The 22,112-nt window shown below is 36.5% G+C and overlaps 1 protein-coding gene across 1 annotated transcript in view; it reads right to left on the bottom strand.

The window, feature by feature from the left end:
- Positions 1-504: 504 nt before the first annotated feature.
- LOC134476057 (uncharacterized) overlaps positions 505-22,112 on the bottom strand; it is a 33,545-nt gene continuing 11,937 nt past the window's right edge. Inside the window, exons 2-3 of the mRNA XM_063248716.1 lie at positions 12,413-12,680; positions 505-3,212 (exon numbers count right to left, since the gene is read on the bottom strand). Of these exons, the coding sequence (XP_063104786.1) occupies positions 2,803-3,212; positions 12,413-12,629 (627 nt within the window). The 5' untranslated portion in view covers positions 12,630-12,680 and the 3' untranslated portion in view covers positions 505-2,802. The remainder of the gene's footprint in view (positions 3,213-12,412; positions 12,681-22,112) is intronic.

Raw genomic sequence — 22,112 nt, 5'->3', positions numbered from 1 at the left:
GCACTTTTTGCTTTATAGTTTGAATAATTAGAATTTAATGATTATCATTATACTTATTTTAAATTTCCCAATCTCATGATTGTATGTCATTTTTACATCCTGATCACGTGAGAATACAAAGCAAAATCATGTTGAAATTATCTGTGTTTTCAAGAATTACCTCTTTGTTTTCCCTCTTATATTGTTTCTGACAATAAATCTGCTGTTACCCTTAGATTTGTTGTTCTGTACAGAATACCTTTTTCCCATTTGTTGCATGTCTGTTTTACGATTTGAGCAGTTTGATTATACTGTACCAAAGCATACTTTTTCATGTCTTGTGTTTGATATTATTAAATGTTCACTATCTTTGGTCTTTATTCACTATTTAGGGAAAATACCAGTTTTGTTTATTAAAATATCACTCTCCTTTTGGGATTGCTACTTAAATGATGGATAAGCCACCTGCAGTTGTTCCATAGTTCTTATCATCCCATTTTAAATAACTTTATTTTTGTCTTCATATTTTCTAACAATTCTGCAGTGTTCAAGTTGCCATTAATCCCATCTGGCATCTTTTAAAATTTTTCTTTGTTTTAAATTCTTGATACAGGTTTTTACTACATAACACTGCCTGGCCTTGAATTTGAGATTTCCCTGCCTCAGCCTTTCAAGTGCAAGGATTACAACCATGTACCACTATGTCCAATCTGTCCATTGTATTTTTCATCTCAGGCAGGATAATTTTCATTTATAAATGTCTACTTTGGGTTTTTAAGACATTTTTTCTACTTATGCTTTTTTTAATTTATGGGAACTCTCATACTGTATTTATCTCAATCCAAATATGTGTGCCAGTTCTGAATCACTTTCAACTAATTTATTTTTCTTCCTACCTCTTTAATGCCTCCAACTTGTTGACTGCATGTCTAGCATGGGCTATAACTTCTCACTTCAAGGGCTAAATGTTTTTGTATTACTGTAAATATCCCTCAGTTTTATTCTGGAAGAGAGTGAAATTACCTAGGAATGGTTTGATCCTTTATGATCTTGTTTTTGTAATTAATTAAGTAAATCCATAGAATATTTAGTTTAGGAATAACAATATCCAAATAGTAAAGCTTACTACTAATTACTTTCTGGACATTGTCTCATTTCCAATGTCCTATAAATTTGCAGCTTTTATACTCTAGCTAATTGCTAGACCTTGTACTATATCCATTCTTGCATAAGTGCAAGGAATTTTTTTTTTAATTTTTTCAGATAATTCTTTCCCTATTCTCACAAATGTCTTTACAAGCATGTGATGATTAGTGCTCTCTCAAAGGACTACTACTGCATACTACTAGAGGTCATTCCCTTTACAGCCTTCTCCACCAAGAACACAGTAGCCAGTGTGTTTTCCCAGTGTGTCCCCTCTTCACAACTCAGAAAACCTGAAGAACTCGCCCTGAAATTCCCATTCTTTGTGCCAATACACAGAAATTTCCTCATCACAATTAACTGGGGTCATTATAGAGCTCACATTCTTGGTTTCACATATTCAGGGAATAACTTTCGATCTTGGATATTTGATGTTTGCTGTCTTAAAATTTATAGTTCATAAATTTTGCCTGGTTTTTAATTATTTCAGTAGGGGGAGTAATCTGACATATTATTTCATTATTTGAATCTGAAATACCCTATAATTCTTTATCATGATTTTATAACATAATCCACTGAAACACAGCTGATATCTTGCTTAAGGTGACATTATTAAGTCATAAAGTGAGACTATAAACCAAGATTTCTAGATTCTAATGCATTCATTCTTTTTTTTTTTTTTTTTTCTTCTCTGTGTACTGGGGATCAAACTCGTGACCAGACAGGCGATTAGGCCACTGGGCTAAATTCCAGGCCCTCAGTGCACTCATTGTTTTGTTTTGTTTTGTTTTTTGTCTTTTTCCTTTTTATCGGTACCGGGAATCGAACTCACGACTGCCTGCTTGGAAGGCAAGCGCTTATGCCACTGAGCTAAACCTCCAGCCCCTGTGCACTCACTGTTTACCACCACTTTCTACCTTTGATGCAGGTCATATTTTAGTTCCTGCTGCCTCAGGAATGCTCAGTAAATATTGTTTATTTTGACATTATTGATAGTGAGAAAGTTCTTAAATTGAAATAAAAATTTGCATGGAGCCACAAGTTTTTTAAAAGGTCAGATTACTTATACATAGGCAAGAGTATATACTCAAAAGTAATTAAGTACAGACACTAAATAGATGTTATAAATACATAATTTTGAACAACAAAAATGTAGATCTAAATCTTAACAGTGGATTTAGATTACACTTTAACACATACTTGCTCTGGGACACTTTAGGATGAATTACTTGTGATTCCAAAGAATTGGAATCATATGTACAGGCATACAGTGATAGAAACACTCTCCAATGAGAGCTGTCTTGACAGTCACTAAGATGTACCTTATCGGTGCAGAGGAGGGGCTGGGCGGATCTGGGGTGCCTGCATCAGCCTCCCCATGTGTCTGGAGGACCATGGATATCTCAGCAAGCAGGGAGGGATCGCAGGTTCCTGAGGCACCCCAGCCTGTGGTGAGTGCTCAGCGCACTCTGCCCAAATCTCAGATGCTCAGCGCACTCTGCCCAAATCTCAGACTGTTCCGGACCCTCCAGGCTTCCAGGTGCAGTGAAGTGGAGAAGTGGGTTTGAGGCCTCTACATCCGCCTCCCCATCCCAGCTGCACTTGGAGAACTGCTGAGCTTCCAATGAGTGGGCAGGCCCACACTATCCCTGGAGCCCAGCCTGTTTCGGACTGCCGCGCCTAGCCGTCGGTGTGCAGAGGAGGGGCTGGGCGGATCTGGGGTGCCTGCATCAGCCTCCCTGTGTGTCTGGAGGACTGTGGATGTCTTGGCAGGCAGTGGAGCATCGCGGGTTCTGGAGGCCCTGCAGCCTGTGGTGAGTGATCTGTGCACTCTGCCCAGAGCCCAGACTGTTTGGGTCCCTCCAGGCTTCCAGGTGCAGTGAACTGGAGAGGTGTGTTTGAGGTGTCTACATCTGCCTCCACATCCCGGCTGCGATTGGAGAGCTGTGGAGCTTCCAAGGGGGAGGTGGGCGCACAGTGTCCCTGAGGCCCAACTTGTCTGGAACTGCAGAGTTCTGAGCAGGCAGAGGAGGGCCATTGGTTCTGCAGGCCCAGTGGCTTGGGGTAGTGTGGTGCCAGAGTCTCAGTAGCTGCAAACATAGAAGGGGATTTCCAACAGATCCTGAGGAAGCTTTCAAATAACACTTGAAACACAGAAATATAGGAAAATGACAAAATGAAAGACAAAATTACAACCTCAAACCTCCAGCCCATCTCAGGAAACCCTAGGAGCAATGTATATAGAAGAAAATATATGCCATTCACCTCAAATATCGGACACAATACCTACTGAAATTAACAAGCAACTCCAGGAAGCTTTAAAGAAATTCAAACTCGAAATAATCTCCCAGGTAAAAGAAGAAATGATAAAAGAAATGAAAGAGATTCTGAATATATCTAAAGAAAACACAGATAATAAATTGGAGGAACTAAACAAAAAGATAGAATCCCTAGACGAGCAATATAAGAAACAAACAGAATACATAATGCAGATGCACAGAGATATACAGGAAATAAAAAACTCCACTGAAAGTTGTAAAAGCCGCCTTAATGAAAGTGAAGATAGAATTTCAGACCTTGAAGACAGGATTGCAGCTAGTGAACAGGAAAGGAAAGATCTTTTAAAAATAACAAGGAATCAGGAAACAACAATTCAACAACTGCAAGCCGATGCAAAGAAAAATAACATGATAGGGATTAATGAAAATAACAATGATAGGGATTAATGAAAAAGAAGGAGACAACGTAAAGGATGTCAAGAGGCTATTTAGAGAAGTAATAGCTGAAAATTTCCCAAGCATGAGATCAGAAACTGACATCAGGATCAGTGAAGTATATAGAACTCCAAACACTCATAACCAAAATAAAACTACACCCAGACATAAAATAATCACCATCCCAGAAATCCAACACAAGAATAGATTATTAAAAGCTGTCAGAGAGAAAAGACAGATCACTTGTAAAGGAAAACCTATCAGAATCACAGCAGACTTCTCAGCACAAACAATAAAGTCAAGAAGAGCATGGAGTGAAGTATTCCAGATCCTAAAGCAAAATGATTTCCAGCCTAGACTGATATATCCTGAAAAACTGTCATTCAAAATTGATGGTGAAATACGATACTTCCATGACAAAGAACAGCTGAAGAACTTCATGAATACCAAACCAACCCTGCAAAAAATATTGAAAGACAGTTTAGATACACAAAAGAAAAAACCACTAAGCAAAGCAAATAATTAAACAGAACAGAAAGATAAAGATGCAACAGCATAGAGATAACATGCCAACAATAAACCAGCATTTAACAATAATAACCATTAATGTAAATGGTCTCAATGCACCAATCAAAAGAAACAGACTAGCAGAATGGATCAAGAAACAAAATCCAACCATATGCTGTTTACAGGAAACCCGTCTAACCCAGAAGGATACTCACAGACTGAAAGTCAAAGGATGGAAAACAATACTTCATGCAGCAGGAATCCAAAAAAAGGCAGGAGTAGCCATTCTGTTTGCAGACAACGTGAACTTTAAACCAACAATGACCATAAAGGACAAAGAAGGTCACTACATACTCATAAGGGGAAAACTTCAAGAGGAAGAGATAACTATCTTAAATATATACGCACCAAACTCCAGAGCACCCAGTTATATAAAACAACTATTAACAGAAATGAAAACTCAAATTATCAGTAACACAATTGTAACAGGAGACCTTAATACGCCATTGACCCCAAGGGACAGATCAACCAGACAGAAAATGAGCAAAGAAATAACACAACTGAATCACACCTGCGAACAAATGGGTTTGATAGACATATACAGAATGTTCCACCCAACAACATCAGAATACACATTCTTCTCAGCAGTACATGGATCATTCTCTAAAATGGACCATATATTAGCTCACAGAACATACTTAAACCAATGCAAAAGAATTGAAATCATCCCTTGCATGTTATCGGATCATAGCGCTCTGAAATTAGAAATTAATGATAAAAGATACTGCAAAAATCTCTCAAACACATGGAAACTGAATAACACACTCTTGAGTAATCAGTGGGTCACAGAAGAAATTAAAGAAGAAATTAAACAATACCTAAAAGAAAATGAAAATGCAGATACAACTTATCGGAATTTGTGGGATGCAATGAAAGCTGTCCTCAGAGGAAAATTTATTGCACTGAGTTCCCACATCAGGAAAACAGAATGAATACAAATAAATAACTTGATGATACACCTCAAACAGCTAGAAAAAGAAGAGCAAGTCAAGCCCAAAGCCAAAAGAAGAGAGGAAATTATAAAAATCAGAGCAGAAATCAATGCAATAGAGACTAAGAAAACAATCCAAAGAATCAACGAATCAAAGAGTTGGTTCTTTGAAAGAATAAATAAAATTGATAAGCTCCTAGCCAACCTTATTTAAAAAAGGGAAGAAAAAGCTCAAATTCATGCAATAAGAAATGAAAAATGTGAAATCACTACAGACCCAATAGAAATACAGAAGATCATCTACACCTATTTTGAAAACCTCTACTCTCAAAAGTTTGATAACACAGAAGAAATAAACAGATTCTTAGAAACATATGAAGTACCAAAGCTAGATCAAGAGGATGTAAAACTGTTGAATAACCCAATCTCTGTTAATGAAATTGAAAATGTAATTAAGTCCTTACCCACCAAGAAAAGTCCAGGCCCAGATGGATTCACTGCAGAATTCTACAAGAAATACAAAGAAGACCTAATGCCGACACTCCTCAAACTATTCAATGAAATTGAAAGGGAAGCAATCCTTCCTAAGTCATTCCTGGAAGCAAATATTACTCTAGTACCAAAACCTGAGAAAGACCCAACTAAAAAAGACAACTATAGACCGATCTCCCTAATGAACACAGATGCAAAAATCCTCAATAAAATACTGACAAATATGATGCAGCCAATCATCAAGAAGATTATACACCATGACCAAGTGGGATTCATCCCAGGAATGCAAGGATGGTTCAACATACATAAATCAATAAATGTAATCCACCATATCAATAAAGCCAAAAATAAGAATCACATGATCATTTCTATAGATGCAGAAAAAGCCTTCGATAAGGTCCAACATTTATTCATGATAAGAACTTTACAGAAAATTGGAATAGATGGTCTTTACCTCAATATAATAAAGGCCATTTATGACAAACCAACAGCCAGCATTATACTAAATGGCCAAAAATTGAAAGCCTTTATTTAAAATCAGGCACAAGACAAGGATGTCCTTTATCACCACTCCTATTTAATATAGTACTGGAAGTACTAGAGAGAGCAATTAGGCAAGAGAGAGAAATAAAAGGGGTAAAGATAGGAAAAGAAGAAGTTAAATTATCATTGTTTGCAGATGAAATGATACTCTACATAGAAGACCCCCCCCTAAACTCCATTGAAATACTCTTAGATACAATAAATAAATTCAGTAATGTGGCTGGATACAAAATCAATACTCAGAAATCAATAGCATTCCTATAAACGAACAACAAAATCACAGAGAGGGAAATGAGAGAAACTGCACTCTTCACATTAGCAAGCAAAAAAAATGAAATATTTAGGAATTACTCTTACGAAAGAAGTGAAAGACTTATACAGTGAAAAGTATAATACACTGAAAAAAGAAATTGAAGATGATCTCAGAAAATGGAAAGACATCCCTTGCTCATGGATAGGAAGAACAAACATTGTGAAAATGGCCATTCTCCCAAAACTGTTATACAGATTCAATGCAATCCCAATAAAAATACCATCAACATACCTTATAGATCTAGAGAAATCACTCCTAAATTTCATCTGGAACCAGAAGAGACCTAGAATCGCAAAGGCAATTCTAAGCAGCAAAGACAAAGCAGGAGGCTTCACAATCCCTGACTTGAAGTTATACTACAAAGCAACAGTAGTAAAATCAACATGGTATTGGAATCAAAACAGAGCTGAAGATCAATGGAATAGATTAGAAGATACAACCACCACTACAAACACACTCAACCACCTTATCTTTGATAAAGGAGCCAAGCAGGTTCACTGGAAGAACGACAGTCTCTTTAATAAATCTATAAATGGTGCTGGAAAAACTGGCTCTCCATTTGCCAAAAATTAAAGCTAGACCCATGTCTATCACCATGTACTAAATTAAAATCTTAATGGGTCAAAGATCTGAATATTAAAACAGAAACACTAAATCTATTGGAAGACAAATTGGGTAGAAACCTTGAAGACATAGGAGTAGGTAGAGAATTCATGAACAGGACTCAAACCGCACAGGAGATACTTCTCAGAATCTATAACTGGGACGACTTCTTATTAAAAAGTTTCTGCATGTCAAAAGAAATCTCCAGCATAGTGAAAAGAAAACCACAAACTGGGAAAAGATTTTAGTGAACTCTCTCTCAGACAAGGGACTCTTGTCTAAAACATATAAAGAATTTAAAAAAAAACTCAAACCCCCAAAATTCAAAGATCCAATCCAAAAATGGGCATCTGAGATGAATACGCACTTCTCAGATGAAGAAATGCAAATGGCAAATAAATACATGAGAAAATGTTCATCATCATTGGTCATTAGAGAAATGCAAATTAAAACCACACTGAGATACCATCTCACTCCTGAAAGAATGGTCAGGATCAAGAAAACCAACAACAACAAATGCTGGAGAGGCTGTGGGGGAAAAAGGAACTCTCCTGCACTGTTGGTGGGAGTGTAGACTGGTGCAGCCTTTGTGGAGGTCAGTCTGGAGATTTCTCAAAAAGCTGGGATTGGAAGTCCCATTTATTCCAGCTATTCCACTTCTAGGCATATTCCCAGAAGAACTGAAAGCATCATACCATAGTGATATATGTGCACCTATGTTTACAGCAGCACAATTTGTAATCGCCAGATCTTGGAAACAACCCAAGTGTCCATCAACTGAGGAATGGATAAAAAAGTTGTGGTATTTCTATACAATGGAGTATTATTCAGCTATAAAGAAGGATCACATTGAGATATTTATCAATAAATGGGCGCAGCTTGAGACCATACTCATAAGTGAAATAAATTAATCTCACATGTGTGAATACCGAATAGTTTCCCTAATGTAAGTAATGATTCAAATATATAAAAATATGTGGTAATCATGATTCCCCATTATGTGGCCTTGAAGCCTTATAAAGGTTTCACTTATTAATTGGAAAGGCTTTATTCTGGGCTTCTTGATATGAAATATTTGAAGCTATAGTATATGAAGTTTTATTCAAATATTTCAAGGAAAAAGACAGACACTATGGTAACTACTATTAAGTCGGGTTATTTGGTGGTGAAGCACTAGGTTGCTGAAACAGTCATGCTTTGACCTGTATTGTTATATTGTTATGTCCTGTTTTATCTCAATCTCTCCCTTATTCTTTAAAAAAATTATTTAGTTATTTCTTATGTTTGTTTTAATTAAGGGGAAAAATTTAAAAAAATTAGCAGGATATATAATAGTAACTTTTATTTGATTTCCTATTAATTTGTTTTGAAGTCCTGTAATACTCCGACAAGCTTGTTTTGAGACTGATTAGACTCTGTTCCAGTCTGTATGATAGTATCAAATTTGAGGGTATAGGCAACTACTTTGAAGGCAGTAAGATTCACTAAGATGCTCATTCTGATTTGACTATTGTCTCCTTTGGAAGTCCTGTAATGTTTACAATGCTTAAGTTTTATTGGTCTTGTTCTCTTCTGTTTTGTTCAACTTTATAATATCTAACGAGATAGACAATTCTTTTTAAGGAAACAAGAGACATCGTTGATTACCATTGCTGATAACCTTGTACTCTGTTTTACATCATGTGCTATGTCTATCCTTGGTTTTGACTGACAGCTTTGTTTTGCCATATTTGACTTTATTCTCTTTCCCCCAAAAAAGTAATAAGAACTAAGGAGTAATAAAACCCAAAATGTGTAAATTTTGTTGTAAAAAAGAGAGGGAAAAAAAGAGCTCTAAAGGATACAACAGCAAGTGTGTTTAGGGGTGTTAAATAGCTGACTATATTAATGTTTTTGGTTGGATCATTGAACACAACTGTTTGCAGTCTCACTGTTTGAATGTCCACTTTGTATTCTTTGACACTGTGATTTGAGCAACTATTTCTAAGATGATAATATGTAATCTATTAACTGGTGATTTCTTACTTTTTTTTTGTAGTTCTGTATTACTTGTACCCTTACACCACTTTGTTTTGTTTTGTGTTTTTCTCTTTTTCCTTTTAAATACAATTTTAAAAAACAGATGTACCTTATCAATACTGAGTCATAGGAAATGTTATTAACTCACTTTCAGGACATCAAGAAAAGAAAGGCCAGATGATTATGTAAAAATTATTTTAAAACTTAATAATGCATTGTCACATTTCCTTGCATTTGTTTTGATATTCCACTCTCAAAACAAATGCAAGCATATATAACTAGATATATGTATATATTTTCATTATATGTAACTATATATATGTGACTATATTTCAATATATGTGACTAGAAGTATCATTTTAAAATCCCTTCCAACCTTATAATTCTATGTAATTAATTCTCACCATAACTCATGAGTTGTAGCAGCTGCCAGGTAATACTTCCCATTTGGCAGCCCAGAAAGTGATGTTTATTGCAAATCTTGAATTGGGGAAAATACTGAAATAGTTTCACTTTTTATGCCCAATCTGCCTCCATGCTGACAGAGATTAGAATTAATGTGTGTGAAACACCTAATATAGATTCAAGTGCAGAGTAGATGCCTAATAATCAATGCCTCAAGGTTTTTTGTTTTTGTACCAAGGATTGAACTTGAAACTCCACGCTTGCCAGGCAGGCTCTTATGCTGCTGAGATAAATCCCCAGCCCATGACTGAAGTTTTTAAAACACAAATTTGATGGGAACAAGATCATTATGAAAAGATAATAAATTATAACCAGGAAAAGGAAAAGAAAGTATAAGAGCTAAGAATGTAGCACAGGAATTCGAACAATTGTGCCTTTGCTGAGAAAGAATAATTGGACAGAAAGTGTAGATGACATAATGAAGAACATAAGCAACTATTTTTCTCTGATCAGGGTCAAGCTGATAACTTATCCAATGGTCCTAAAGGTTATGAGGTTTCCAAAAAGTGTGGTTAACCACCATCTCATTTAAAGTGTCTACAGATGGTCTTTATTTGCAACAGGATTTTAGACTACTAAATCAAGAGGTGAAATGCAAAACTGAAGGTTTCAAAGAACTGGGGAAGATAAGGTCAAAAAGTAACTGTATTTAGAGATTAGTATCACAGGAGAAATGATAATTCAGGCTTGGGAGAAAGCCACTAGGGTCAGCTGGAATCACCAAAGATGGAGAAAGATTATAGTAGAGACTCTAGTTGACCCCAGTGGCTTTCCAATTTATTTACTAAGCTTCCAATCAAAAAAAAATTTTCTACCTACTTAATATCATTGAAACAAGAATAGAGTACATAAAATGCTACCCATTTTTAGTGAAACAGTCACATTCATTTTCAGACAATCTTTTGTTATAAACATACATTCTTTACTGTGTTTTCTTTTTGAAATAAACCACACTCAAATATATCACCAACTCCCATAAAATTTCTCAACTGAGGTTTACTATTTCATTTTGCAATCAATCAGTATTTTCATTTTCAAACCCATTGTGCTATGTCCGTCACATCTGTAGCCCTTCCTTGTTTTTTCTTCACCTTTCAGACAATCCTAATATAAATGTTACAAGTTGCTGCTATTTGCAGCTCCTCGGAGACACAGGTTCTTAACTATTATAAATATTTCATCACAAGCCATAGAAATGTTCATTTTGGAAAGAATTGAGCATCCACTCGTGAAAGGTATTTCAGAAGTTGCAAAAATTATTCTGGAGAAATTACATTTTGCTCCTCCTTCTTATCATTTAATAGCATGCTTTGAAGCGCATCCATCCTCTCGGGAGATATGCTCTCTGTCCAATGGTGTCACTGCTATGAAAGGTCCCCCACTGACCTATTCCATCAGACTCACAGCCATCCTTTCTCTAGACCCAGTTTTTTAATCATATATGTGCTTAGTGTTGAATGGAAAAATAAATGGTATCCAGGGTTGAATGACTTAGCAAACAAATGATGCGTGGAAATTGCATAGCCATGCACTCCCTTGAATTGTCTCACAAAATTGGTTTAATGAGAGGAAGACAACAATTGACTTTTTCCAATTGTCATTTCTCTAATTCAACATTCAGTTGCTGAGTGTCAAAGAGAGCTCAACAAGTCCTTCGGGGGTCAATTAAACAGCATGACTAGAGTTCTAGTGATCAAATTTTCCTTTTAAAGGGAATTTTGATATTTCTTTGGTGTGCCTCTTTCCATTCCAAAATGTTAGGCCAGCAAACACCATCTCTCTTTTGCTCCAAAAATACAAACTGAAATGTAATTACACACACACACACACACACACACACACATTTTTCCGACACTTGAGGACTTTAAAAAACTTTTTTATTTACATGAAAAGGAATGAAACATTCTAAAATCAAGGCATTTGGGAGTCAAGAGGCAGACATTTGACTCTCACATCTCCCCTACCCACCTGTGTGGTATTAGCCCAATTATCATAGTCTCTGATTCATTTTCTATCAAATGAGAATAATATATTAGCTATTTTTATAGAGCTATAACAAAATTTAAATGGATCAACATATGTAAAATGTTTGATAATAAGTATCAGTTCTTCCTGTTTTTGTGATAAATTCCATATTGTGTGTTTGAATTGTATTAACTGTGAAAGGTAGGAAAGTCAGGATTTATCTGCCAGGAGTTTTGGTTTGTAGTAATAGGTAAATCAATTTTTTATTACAAGGAGTCTTGATTTCTCTGAATAGAATTTTTTTTGCAAGGAATTTTCAAAATTTGCTTTAGTATTTTTCAACTCATTCCAGCTCTGAAGACAAGTAAGGTCTGCCATGGGACACACAGAAAAAGTAGAGGAATATTTGATGGTTTCAGCCTACCACATTCCTTGTCCCTGGAAGCCTGTCCTAGTGAAATGCTCTGATGCATTTCTATTTCTGCTTTATGCATGTCAAAAACTACAACTTACCTGTGAGTTGTATCCCCAAGATTTTAAACTCCAAGCGTCCAAAACAATAAACAAACTTGTGCAACTTCGAAATATAGCTATATTTCATAATTGATATGTATATACCTTTATACTAATGGAGCCCACACATTTTGAAACATGACATAAAATGAAAATAGAACTTACTCCAGAAGAACATGGCAGATAGATAGCAGCAGCTACGGAGGTTCTCTGAGATACCCCGCTTAAAATCCAGGAATGGTGTGGTACGAGGAGTCCTAAGCAAGGGAAGATACACCCTGCAGACCCAGGAACGAACTAAGCTAAGAGAAGCCAACTGGAAATCCAATCCCGGTGCTACAACAGGAACAGATAAAATCTCAGTGCAGAAGCTAGAACCCATGCCACTGGAAGCCACGATTAGAACTTCCTGCTGCCACTGCTGCGTCCAAATCTGCCGGGCAAGGAGAGAGATGTGTGAAAGCTCTGAGAGCAGGAATCTGTGAACGGAGTTGAGAGTGGGACTGGCCAGGAGCCCTGCATCGACCTGAGGTGACTGAGCCAATCGGGAACCCTTCCATAGAGTAGGAGGCTTCAGTAAAGGACATATTGGGACCAGGCAGACTAGCTGGAACAGGATGCTGCAGTGTCCTTAGTCTCATATTCCTCTCTCAAATGGGATTGGTGGGGAGTGCCTGACCTGTGTGTCGCTGCTGACTTAAGACCCAATAGGCTAGCCCAAACCAGGTCCCAGCACCTGGAGGTGCATCCTACCGGTGAAGCCTTTGGTAGGTTAAGCTGGAGGGGTGGGCCAAGCACAGGCTGCCCAAGTCTGTGTCTCCCTAGTACACTAAAGTGCACGGGAACACCTCGCTGGCACAATTCAAAAAAAAACTGTAACCAACAAAGAAAGAAACTGTGCCTCCTATATATGCTTGTATGGAAGGAACAAAAAAATACAGGAAGAGGGAACAACAAGAAAGTGTTCTCGGCCCCCAATCCTGAGAAACATGCAATATCAGACACAGTACCAATAGACATAAAGCGAAATCTCCAGAGCCTCATAGACAAGTTCAAAAATGAAGTTATTAATGACCTAAAGCAAGATATAAGTGGAATAGTTAGATAAATGCTAAGCACCGCCCAAGAAAAAAACAGATGTTGGAATGGAAGAACAGAAAAAAAGGGGAGAATTGTTTGATGGAGAAAACGGAGAAAACATAGAATACATGAAGCAGGTTCAAAGAGATTACCAGGAAACTAAAAACTCTATTGAAAGTTGGCATAACAGCTTGAAAGAAACTAAGGATAGATTATCTGAACTGGAGGGCAGATTTGCAATTTGGGAGCATGAAATGAAAAACTTCTTAAAAATAACAAGAAAACAAGCAGCAATAATACAAAGGCTAAAAGATGATAAGAGGATCTATAACTTAAGCATTAAGAACATAAAAGAAGAAGTAGGGAAACAAACAAATGGACTACAAAAGCTAATCACAGAAATTATCCAAGAGAATTTCCCTAATTTAGCAAAAGGTAAAGATACTCAGATGTATGAGGCATACAGCCACCTATAACCCAAACAGAGCTATATCCAGGCATATAATAATCAAAATTCCAGAAATCAATATAAGAACAGAATACTAAAATCAGTCAGAGACAGAAAACAGATCACTTACAAGGGATCAGCCATCAGAATTACAGCAGACTTCTCGGCACAAACCATCAAATCATGAAGACCATGGGGGGAAATAATTCAAGCTTTGAAAGATAACAACCTCCAGCCAAGATTGATATATCCTGCACAACTGTCCCTAGAAATTGATGGAAAAACAAGGTGCTTCCAGGATAAAGAGGAACTAGGGGAATTTGCAACCACCAATTCAACTCTACAGAGAATACTGCAGGATAGTTTAAAAAAGGAAAACACCAAGACTTCAGAAAAAGTGGCAGAGAGGCCGCAATGAATGGGGCAGAAAGTGAAATGAAGAAGACAAACTGAACAAATGACAGAAAATGAGCTCAACAGAAATGAGGCAGAGAAGATTGGATATTAGGAACAGCTATTTTGGAGAAAACAAGATATCACAATAGCTAGTGCTGATTTAGTATCATCTTGCTTTGAAGTCCCATCAAGCTTTTATTCTTCTGTCTCCATCGGTCTTAACAGGTTGTATCTTACTGTATTTTATTATATGTGATAATATAAACAAAAACTTTTATAGACAAGGAGATTATACAGAAACTATTGTTCATTTTCTGATAGTTGGTTCTAAATATCCTGTAATACTGTCATTCCCTTGAATGGTTTTACATTGTCTTGATATGTTTGGTGCTACAGTATACGAAGTTATACTCAAAGATTTCAAGGAAAGAGACACTATGATTACTACTTTTATGTCAGGATAGCTTGTGGTGAAACACTGTTTTGCTTAAATGGTTGTGCTTTGACCTGCGCTGTTTTGTTGTTATGCCCTCTTTTATCTGTCTCCTTTTTAAAAATTATTTACTTTTTTATTTTTATCTTTTTAATTAAGGGAAAAATAAAAAAATAGCAGGATACATTATAGTAACCCACTTTGATTTCCTATTAACTTTATTTGAAACCCTGTATAGCCCTCACCATCTTGCTTTAACTGATTTTCCTCTATTCTGCTTTGTTTGATAGTACCAAGTTCGAAAGTATAGACAACAACTGTAAAGACAATAAGATTCATTATGATGCCCATTCCGGTTGACTATTATCTTCTTTTAAAGTCCTGTAATGTCTCCAATGCTTTGATTTTATTCTTTACTGTTTTGTTCAATTTTATTATAAGTGATGATATAGGCAATTCTTTTTAAGATAGCAAGAGGCAGTATGGTAACTATTGTTGATCACCTAGTATTTTGTTTTTACATTATTTATTATGTCCATCCTTTTAATTTGACTGACTCTGTTCTGTTATGTCACATTTGGTTTTACTCTCTTCAAAAAAAAGTAATAAGAACTGTGGGAGTAATAAAACCCAAAATGTGTAATTGTCATTGTACAAAAGAAAGGAAAAGAAAGTGCTCTAAAGCATATAACTGCACATATATTTAAGTGTATAAGATAGATAACCATACTACCAAGTTTTGTTGGACCATTGAACAAAACTGTTTCCAGTCTCACTGTTTGAAAGTCCACTTTATATTCTTTAATTTTGTAACTTAAACAACTATTTCTAAGATAACAATTTGTAATCTATTAACTAGTGATTTCCTACTGTTTATTTTTTCTGAAATTCTTATACCTTGTACCCTTTTTCTGTTTTTCTTTCTTTTTCTCCTTAAATAAAAAAAAAGTAAAAAAAAAAAAGAAAATAGAACTTATAATATTTTCCAGAGATGTTACAGTATGCTATCTTGAACATTCCCTGGTGTGCATTCTGTATAAGATAGGATGTTCTTCCTGTTGAAACTTGTGTGACAGTGAGTGAGGCCAAGTAGTCCATGAGAGACTAGCATTGCTTTGTTATAAGCTGCTGTAGCTTTGTTCTAAGACTATAAATTGGCCATACAAGTGGTGTGGCATATTCTTTAATTCTCATTTTATAGATGGCCAAATCAGGCTTCTTTATTTTGCTTTGCCAACAAGAACTGGAGCAGAGCAGACTCTTGGTGTGGTTCCAGTCAACTCTTTTGCTAACTTTATACCATTGTAACAAAACATTGCATTGTGTCCTTTGAGATTACGAGATTGGATTGAATTCCAATAGGGAGTCCTGTGCAAAGTTTCATGTCCTCTCTAAGATTTATATCCCCATGGTTACCTCTCCCTCCACTTTCTTACTCTAGTGAACTTTTCTCTCTTGTTTGTGTCTTGCTACCCTGTGGAGCTTCTCTCCTCATACCCTGTACCCACTCAAGGAAGGAATATGGGGTACCAGTGTAGAAGATGGTTATAACAGCAGGAGGAGGGTTGTTGCACTACAACACAGAAGAGCAAATATCTACAAATAAATATTTCTTGTTCTGTGCTTTTTGTACTTGAAAATCCACCAGTATTTATCTGTCTTAGTGATAAATTACCTCTTAAGATTTCATTGGCCTTTCATTATGGTGTTATATCAATCTGTCTCTAGGTTATCTGTCAATCACTCATTATCTTAGGCAAATTTTTTTTTTTTTGCTTTGTTTTGTTTTTGGTCTTTTTTTTTTGTCTTTTTCCTTTTTATTGGTACCAGGGATCGAACTCACGACTGCCTGCTTGCAAGGCAGGCACTTATGCCGCTGAGCTAAATCCCCAGCCCCGGCAAATTATTTTGAAGAGTTTAATCTCAGGACCAGAGATGAGTAACAGTATTAAGAACTGTGACTTTATTCACAAAACTAATATATAATTATCAGTTATGAAATGGGACACAAATCATTAATTTCTAACAAACTGTGCCTATTATTGTTACTATTTGAGAATAGTTGCATGGTTACTCCCACAAATGTCATTTTTACTTCTTTGATTTGTCATATGACAACTCAAGGTAGGAAATAAAACAGTAGAGTTGCAACAAGAATGTTAAGAATTATGCACAAAATTATGTATTGTTGAGAGTGTATCTCATGTGTGAAATCAAGTATCATGAAAGATTTAGCAGGGATGTGTTGAATATCATTTATTTATTTACTTACTGGGGTACCAGGAATCAAACTCCTGACCTTGTGATTGACAGGCAGGCACTTATGCACTGAGCTACATCTCAGCCAAATCTCACATCTTTAGACCAGTGATTCACCCACACAAGTTCGTAATCAAGGAGTAAGTAAGATAACTCAATGAGGCCAGAAGAGAATGTTACAACTTACATTGAAAATTACTTCTATAATGCATCTAAGGCTATCTTTTGTGTATATGTAAAGCCCTCACACAAATATTTTGAAATACACTCCCAAATTTCAGGGCACTTCTCTCATGAAGTAGTAAGTTTCAAGGTAGAACACTTGCTTAGAATGAAAGAGGCCCTAAGTTTGATCTTATTTTAAAAGCAAATAAAACCAACCATAAAACAAAAAACTATGTCCCTTCCTTTAAATTTAATTTATTGCATCAATAGAGCCTGGCAGCAGGAAAAGTAGGCAAATGCCAAGGCTACATTATAAAAGGACATGTAGTCTTCTCTCATTTGCTGAAAAATGGCTCTTGCAACCTTGAGTGGTCATATGCTCCCTCCAACCATCCTGAAATCATGTTATGTAGCAGTTCAGCCTATGAAGAAAGACCTCATGTAGGTACTCTCCTGGATCAAAAGACCCAGGACAGCCTGAGGAAGGAAGCCTTTAACTGAGTCCAAATATTTGCATTCTGAGTCATTCCCAGCTATGTGAGACTTCCCAGTGAAGCTTCAGGTGTTATGGAACAAAGGTAAACCATCCCTTACCCAAATTTCGGACCCTTAAAGAACATCAACATAAGATAATGCCTGTTTTAAATTTCTAAGATTTTTGGGGTTTTCTTGAGACAGGGTCTCATGTAGTTCAGGCTGGCCTTTGGCTCACTTTGTAGCCCTGGCTGGTCTTGAACTTGCAACGAGTCTCCTGCCTCAGCCTCCAGAATGCTGGCATTACAGGAGTGCACCACCACACTTGGATAAATTTTTAAGTTTTATAATGGGTTATTTTGGCAATAATAGAGGTCTTGTTCACAGTAGGCAAATGTTCTGCCACTGTGGTGCATACATCTCCATTGCTCTTGGTGGATTTTGATACAATGAATGATGTGAAATCTAAGCAACCTAAAACTATATTAGGGCATATGAATGATTTACAAATAAGTCTATGCTGTGATGCTACATGAAAGATAATTTTTACTGATGATATGTAGGCTCAAGAAATCTGGAGACCACTGAGCTAGGCAGCGGATAGTGATCTCTGGGTAAACAGAAATTAAAGGTAAAGATAGGAAAGTTACAAAACCAGATGAGCCGGTGTTATTCAAGTGTAGAGCTCAGTCACAGAGAGAGAATACATTATATTGTACAAACCAGTAGTCAGAAGTCAAATTTAGTAAATTATGAATCAGCAACTATATAGATCTCAGGTAGCACAAACCCAGTGGTTTCAGTAAAGAATTTGGTAATGGGTCTCAGACACTTTGAGTTGACTTAGGGACAAAAACAGAATTCTATTACTGGCAAGAGTTGTGATATATTATTATTTATGTATTTTTTAATAATGAAACTTGAACCTGAGGTCTCTCTCACACTAAGAAGGTGCTCTACTATTGGCCACTCCTACTCTTACCCCCTTTAAACACAACAGTACTAGGAATCCAACTCAAAGGTCTTGTGAGACACAGTCTCACTAAATTGACCAGCTTGACCTTGAACCCATGATCCTTCTGCTGCAGCTTCCAAAGTAGCTGGGACCATGAAGTAGTGCAGTACCACAGCTTCCATATACTTTTTACCACAATAAACTTCAGGCCAGTGAAGCACCACAAGCCAGTAAGTGACCTCACCAAACTGGACAGGAAGATTAGGGAGGCAGCAGTGAGGAGAATCCTGGCAAGTGAGGATTTTCTTGAGTTATTTGCCCTGAGGATCGTGTATGCTTCCTCCAAAGTGCTGAGATGCAATTCTCATATCATAATATTTCCCCATTAAAAGTGTACAAGATTGTGTTTTAAAAATATGGTCACATACAATTATCAACATTATTTATTTCCAGAATAATGTAATCAGCTCAAAAAGAAACCATACAGGGGCTGGTGATTTAGCTCAGCGGCATAAGCACCTGCCTTGCAAGCAGGTCGTTGTGAGTTCGATCCCTAGTACCTATAAAAACGAAAAAGGCAAAAAAAAAAAAAAAAAAAACATACATAATTACAGTCACTGTCCACTTTTTCCTCCTCTCACCTCTGGCAGTCACCAGTGTGTTTTCTAATTCCAAAAATTTGCCAATTCTGAACATCCTGTATACATGGAGTAACACAACATTGTATCTGGCTTCCGTCATTTAGGATTCTGTATTCAAGGGTTATTTGTGATTTGACAGGTATCAGTCCTTCATTGATTTTTATGACTGAATCAACTATTTTATTGTTTGTATAAACCACATTTTGTTTGTCCACTTTCTAGTTGATAAAAACTTGGGATATTTCTTGTCTTCTGCTATCATAAACAATACTGTTATGAACATCGGCATACATATTTTTGGACTAACATATCTTTGTGGATATCTTGAGGTCACTACATTTTATGTTAATTCCACATTTCCATAATGAGTGAAGGAATAATGATAAATCGTATGTGGTTCCAAATGAAAAAGAAATGCTTAAAACAGTTGTATGATAAATAGAAGAGGTGGAAGAGAAATGAAAGGCTTCTATACCTTACTCAAAGTGGTAAAATGATTACACTAGTAGACTGTTACATATGTGATATGACACCTTGAATACACACTAAAAATTCTGTTTTAGTTTCTTTTCTTGTGCTGGGACAAGATACCCAAAATCCACAAGTTAATGGAAGAAAGGTTTATTTAGCTCACAGCTTACAGGGGTTTCATTCCATAACTGTCTGGTTTCAAGGCAGGGTAGCATGGCAGACAAACATCACAGAAGAGAAAGAGTTCATATGGGCAGAAGGTAGCAAAATAAGGGATTTTAACAGTATCTTTCTGCCCCTTTTATATTATATCTAGGCTGCTAAGAATTGGGCAGTACCAAACCAATCAGTGAACTAATTTAGTAATTACACACACTTAGCCCCAGAATCGCATACAGTACATCCATCCACCTCTGAAAAATCCCTGCTATGACTGCATGAGGCTTTTGGGGGACATCTACACACAAGCCATCACATTCCACAACTGGCTCCCTGGATCACTGTGCACTGTAAATCCAATCCCAAGAAACAAATTCAGTAGGCCACTGCCATTCTGGAATATAGTACTCGAGGGCTCTCTTCTCAAAGCAGCTCTGCTACTGCAAAGGCTACAGTGCTGCTAGTTCTTTGATGTCCTTAGGCTAACTTTTCTGTAATCTTTAAAAAAATATCTGGTTTCTCCTTGCTAGTGTTTTCAGTGACCAATTTATCCTTTGTTCCAGTTTTGTAGGCCTCTGGTTTTTTTTATTGGTACCGGGGATCGAACTCACAACCATGCGCTTGCAAGGCAGTCACTTATGTGCAGGCCTCTGTTTTAACTGGAGCTTCCTTTCTGGTCAAACTCACAATGTTTTAAATCACTCTGCTTGTCTGCTTGCTCATAATTCTCAACATAAATCTGGCTAAAGTCTCACAACAGTAGCCATGCCACTCTCTCAATATTAGACTTCCTTAAAATTTCTTCTGTAAGAATAATTAGCATATTGCCCATAACCTTAGTCTCAGCCAATGTCTCTGGATGTAAGAAAATGCTGACAAACTTTCTGGCAAGGCATAGCACACATTATCTGGAGTCCAACATCCAACTGTAGTCAAACAGTCCTTTTTCCCAGCATAAGCCTCCCAAGTCTAGTCTTTACCAGCTAAATTTCTTTCTATCAATCATCCGGTATTTTGCATTCTAACCAGATCTCTGGTCAGCTATAGACTAAGGCATTCCAACTCTGCTTTTTATCTGGCATAGCCAAACCTTTCCAAACTCTTCACCTTTTCTCAAGTCAGCTCCAAAGTTTCCTAAACCACATGGTCAGGTACAGTCCTAGCAACAATCCCACTCTTGGTATCAAATTCTGTTTTAGTTCCTTTTCTCATTGCTGGAACAAAATACTCAACACCCACCAGTTAAGAGAGGAAAGGTTCATTTAGCTCAGGTTATAGAAGTTTCAGTCCATAATTGGCTGGTTCCAACGCAGGGTAGCATAGCAAACAGACATCACAGAGGAGAAATGGTTCACAGTAGGCAGACGGTAGTGAAGCGGCAAGCAAGCAAGGGATCTAACAGCATCTTTTTGTCCATCTTACATTGTATTTAGGCTGCTAAGGTTAGGGCGGTCCAAAGCAATCAGTGGAATGATTTAGTAATCACATGCCCTTAATCCCAGCATCACAAACTGTAGATTCAGCTACCTCTGAAAAGGTTCACTTATGACTGCTAGAGGCTTTGGGGGACACCTAGACACAAGCCATAATAACAAGCAAAAGAGATACAGTCAAAATATAAATAAATACAAGTTTACATTGTAAAAGAAAAATCGATATGAAGACAGGAAAAAGAAAATGGCAAAACAAATGAATAAAAGAGAATAAAGAAGGAACAAAAATAAAGTAAAAATGTAAATTTAGCATATCAATAATTAAAATAACTGTAAGTGGTGTAAATATAGTGATTTAAAGACAGATATTGGCAATAAAACACATTAATCATATACTATGTACAAAAAACCTCACCTTAAATAAAATATTTTAATGGATTAGATATAAAAACATGGGAAAAGATGTATCATGCAAATATTAACAAAAGGAAACTAAGATGTGGGATAACATACCTAATAACATAGATTCTAGATTAAAGAAAATTTCCAAAGCTGAAAAGCATTCTCACTTAGACAGTACCAATCTCCATAAAGACATAAAAATCCCAAATGTGTCTGCTTCAAACAACAGAGCTTCCAAATGTATGATATGAAATTGATAAAACTGAAATGATAGACAAATTCATAGCTGTGACTGAAGACTTTAATAGCCTCCTCAACAACTGACAGAAAAACCAGACAGAAAATTAGAAAGTGTATGTGAGGACTCATCTCTTGTCAACCAACAAAACTCAATCAATATTTTAGAGCAATTGTAACTAACAGCACACAGACGAAAAAATCAATGTAAAATCATCTCCTAGGCCCTAACAGAAAATTCAATGAGTTTAAAAGAACTGAAATAACATAGAGCATGTTCTCCCAGCACATTAGACTCAAGCTACATACAAC

The sequence above is a fragment of the Cavia porcellus genome, unplaced genomic scaffold (genome assembly GCF_034190915.1).
Source record: "Cavia porcellus strain 051 isolate PalLab524CR breed Dunkin Hartley unplaced genomic scaffold, mCavPor4.1 scaffold_5, whole genome shotgun sequence".
NCBI classification, from domain to species: Eukaryota; Metazoa; Chordata; class Mammalia; order Rodentia; family Caviidae; genus Cavia; species Cavia porcellus.
The sequence above is the reverse complement of the archived record's forward strand: the minus strand, read 5'-3'. Positions and strand labels throughout refer to the sequence as shown.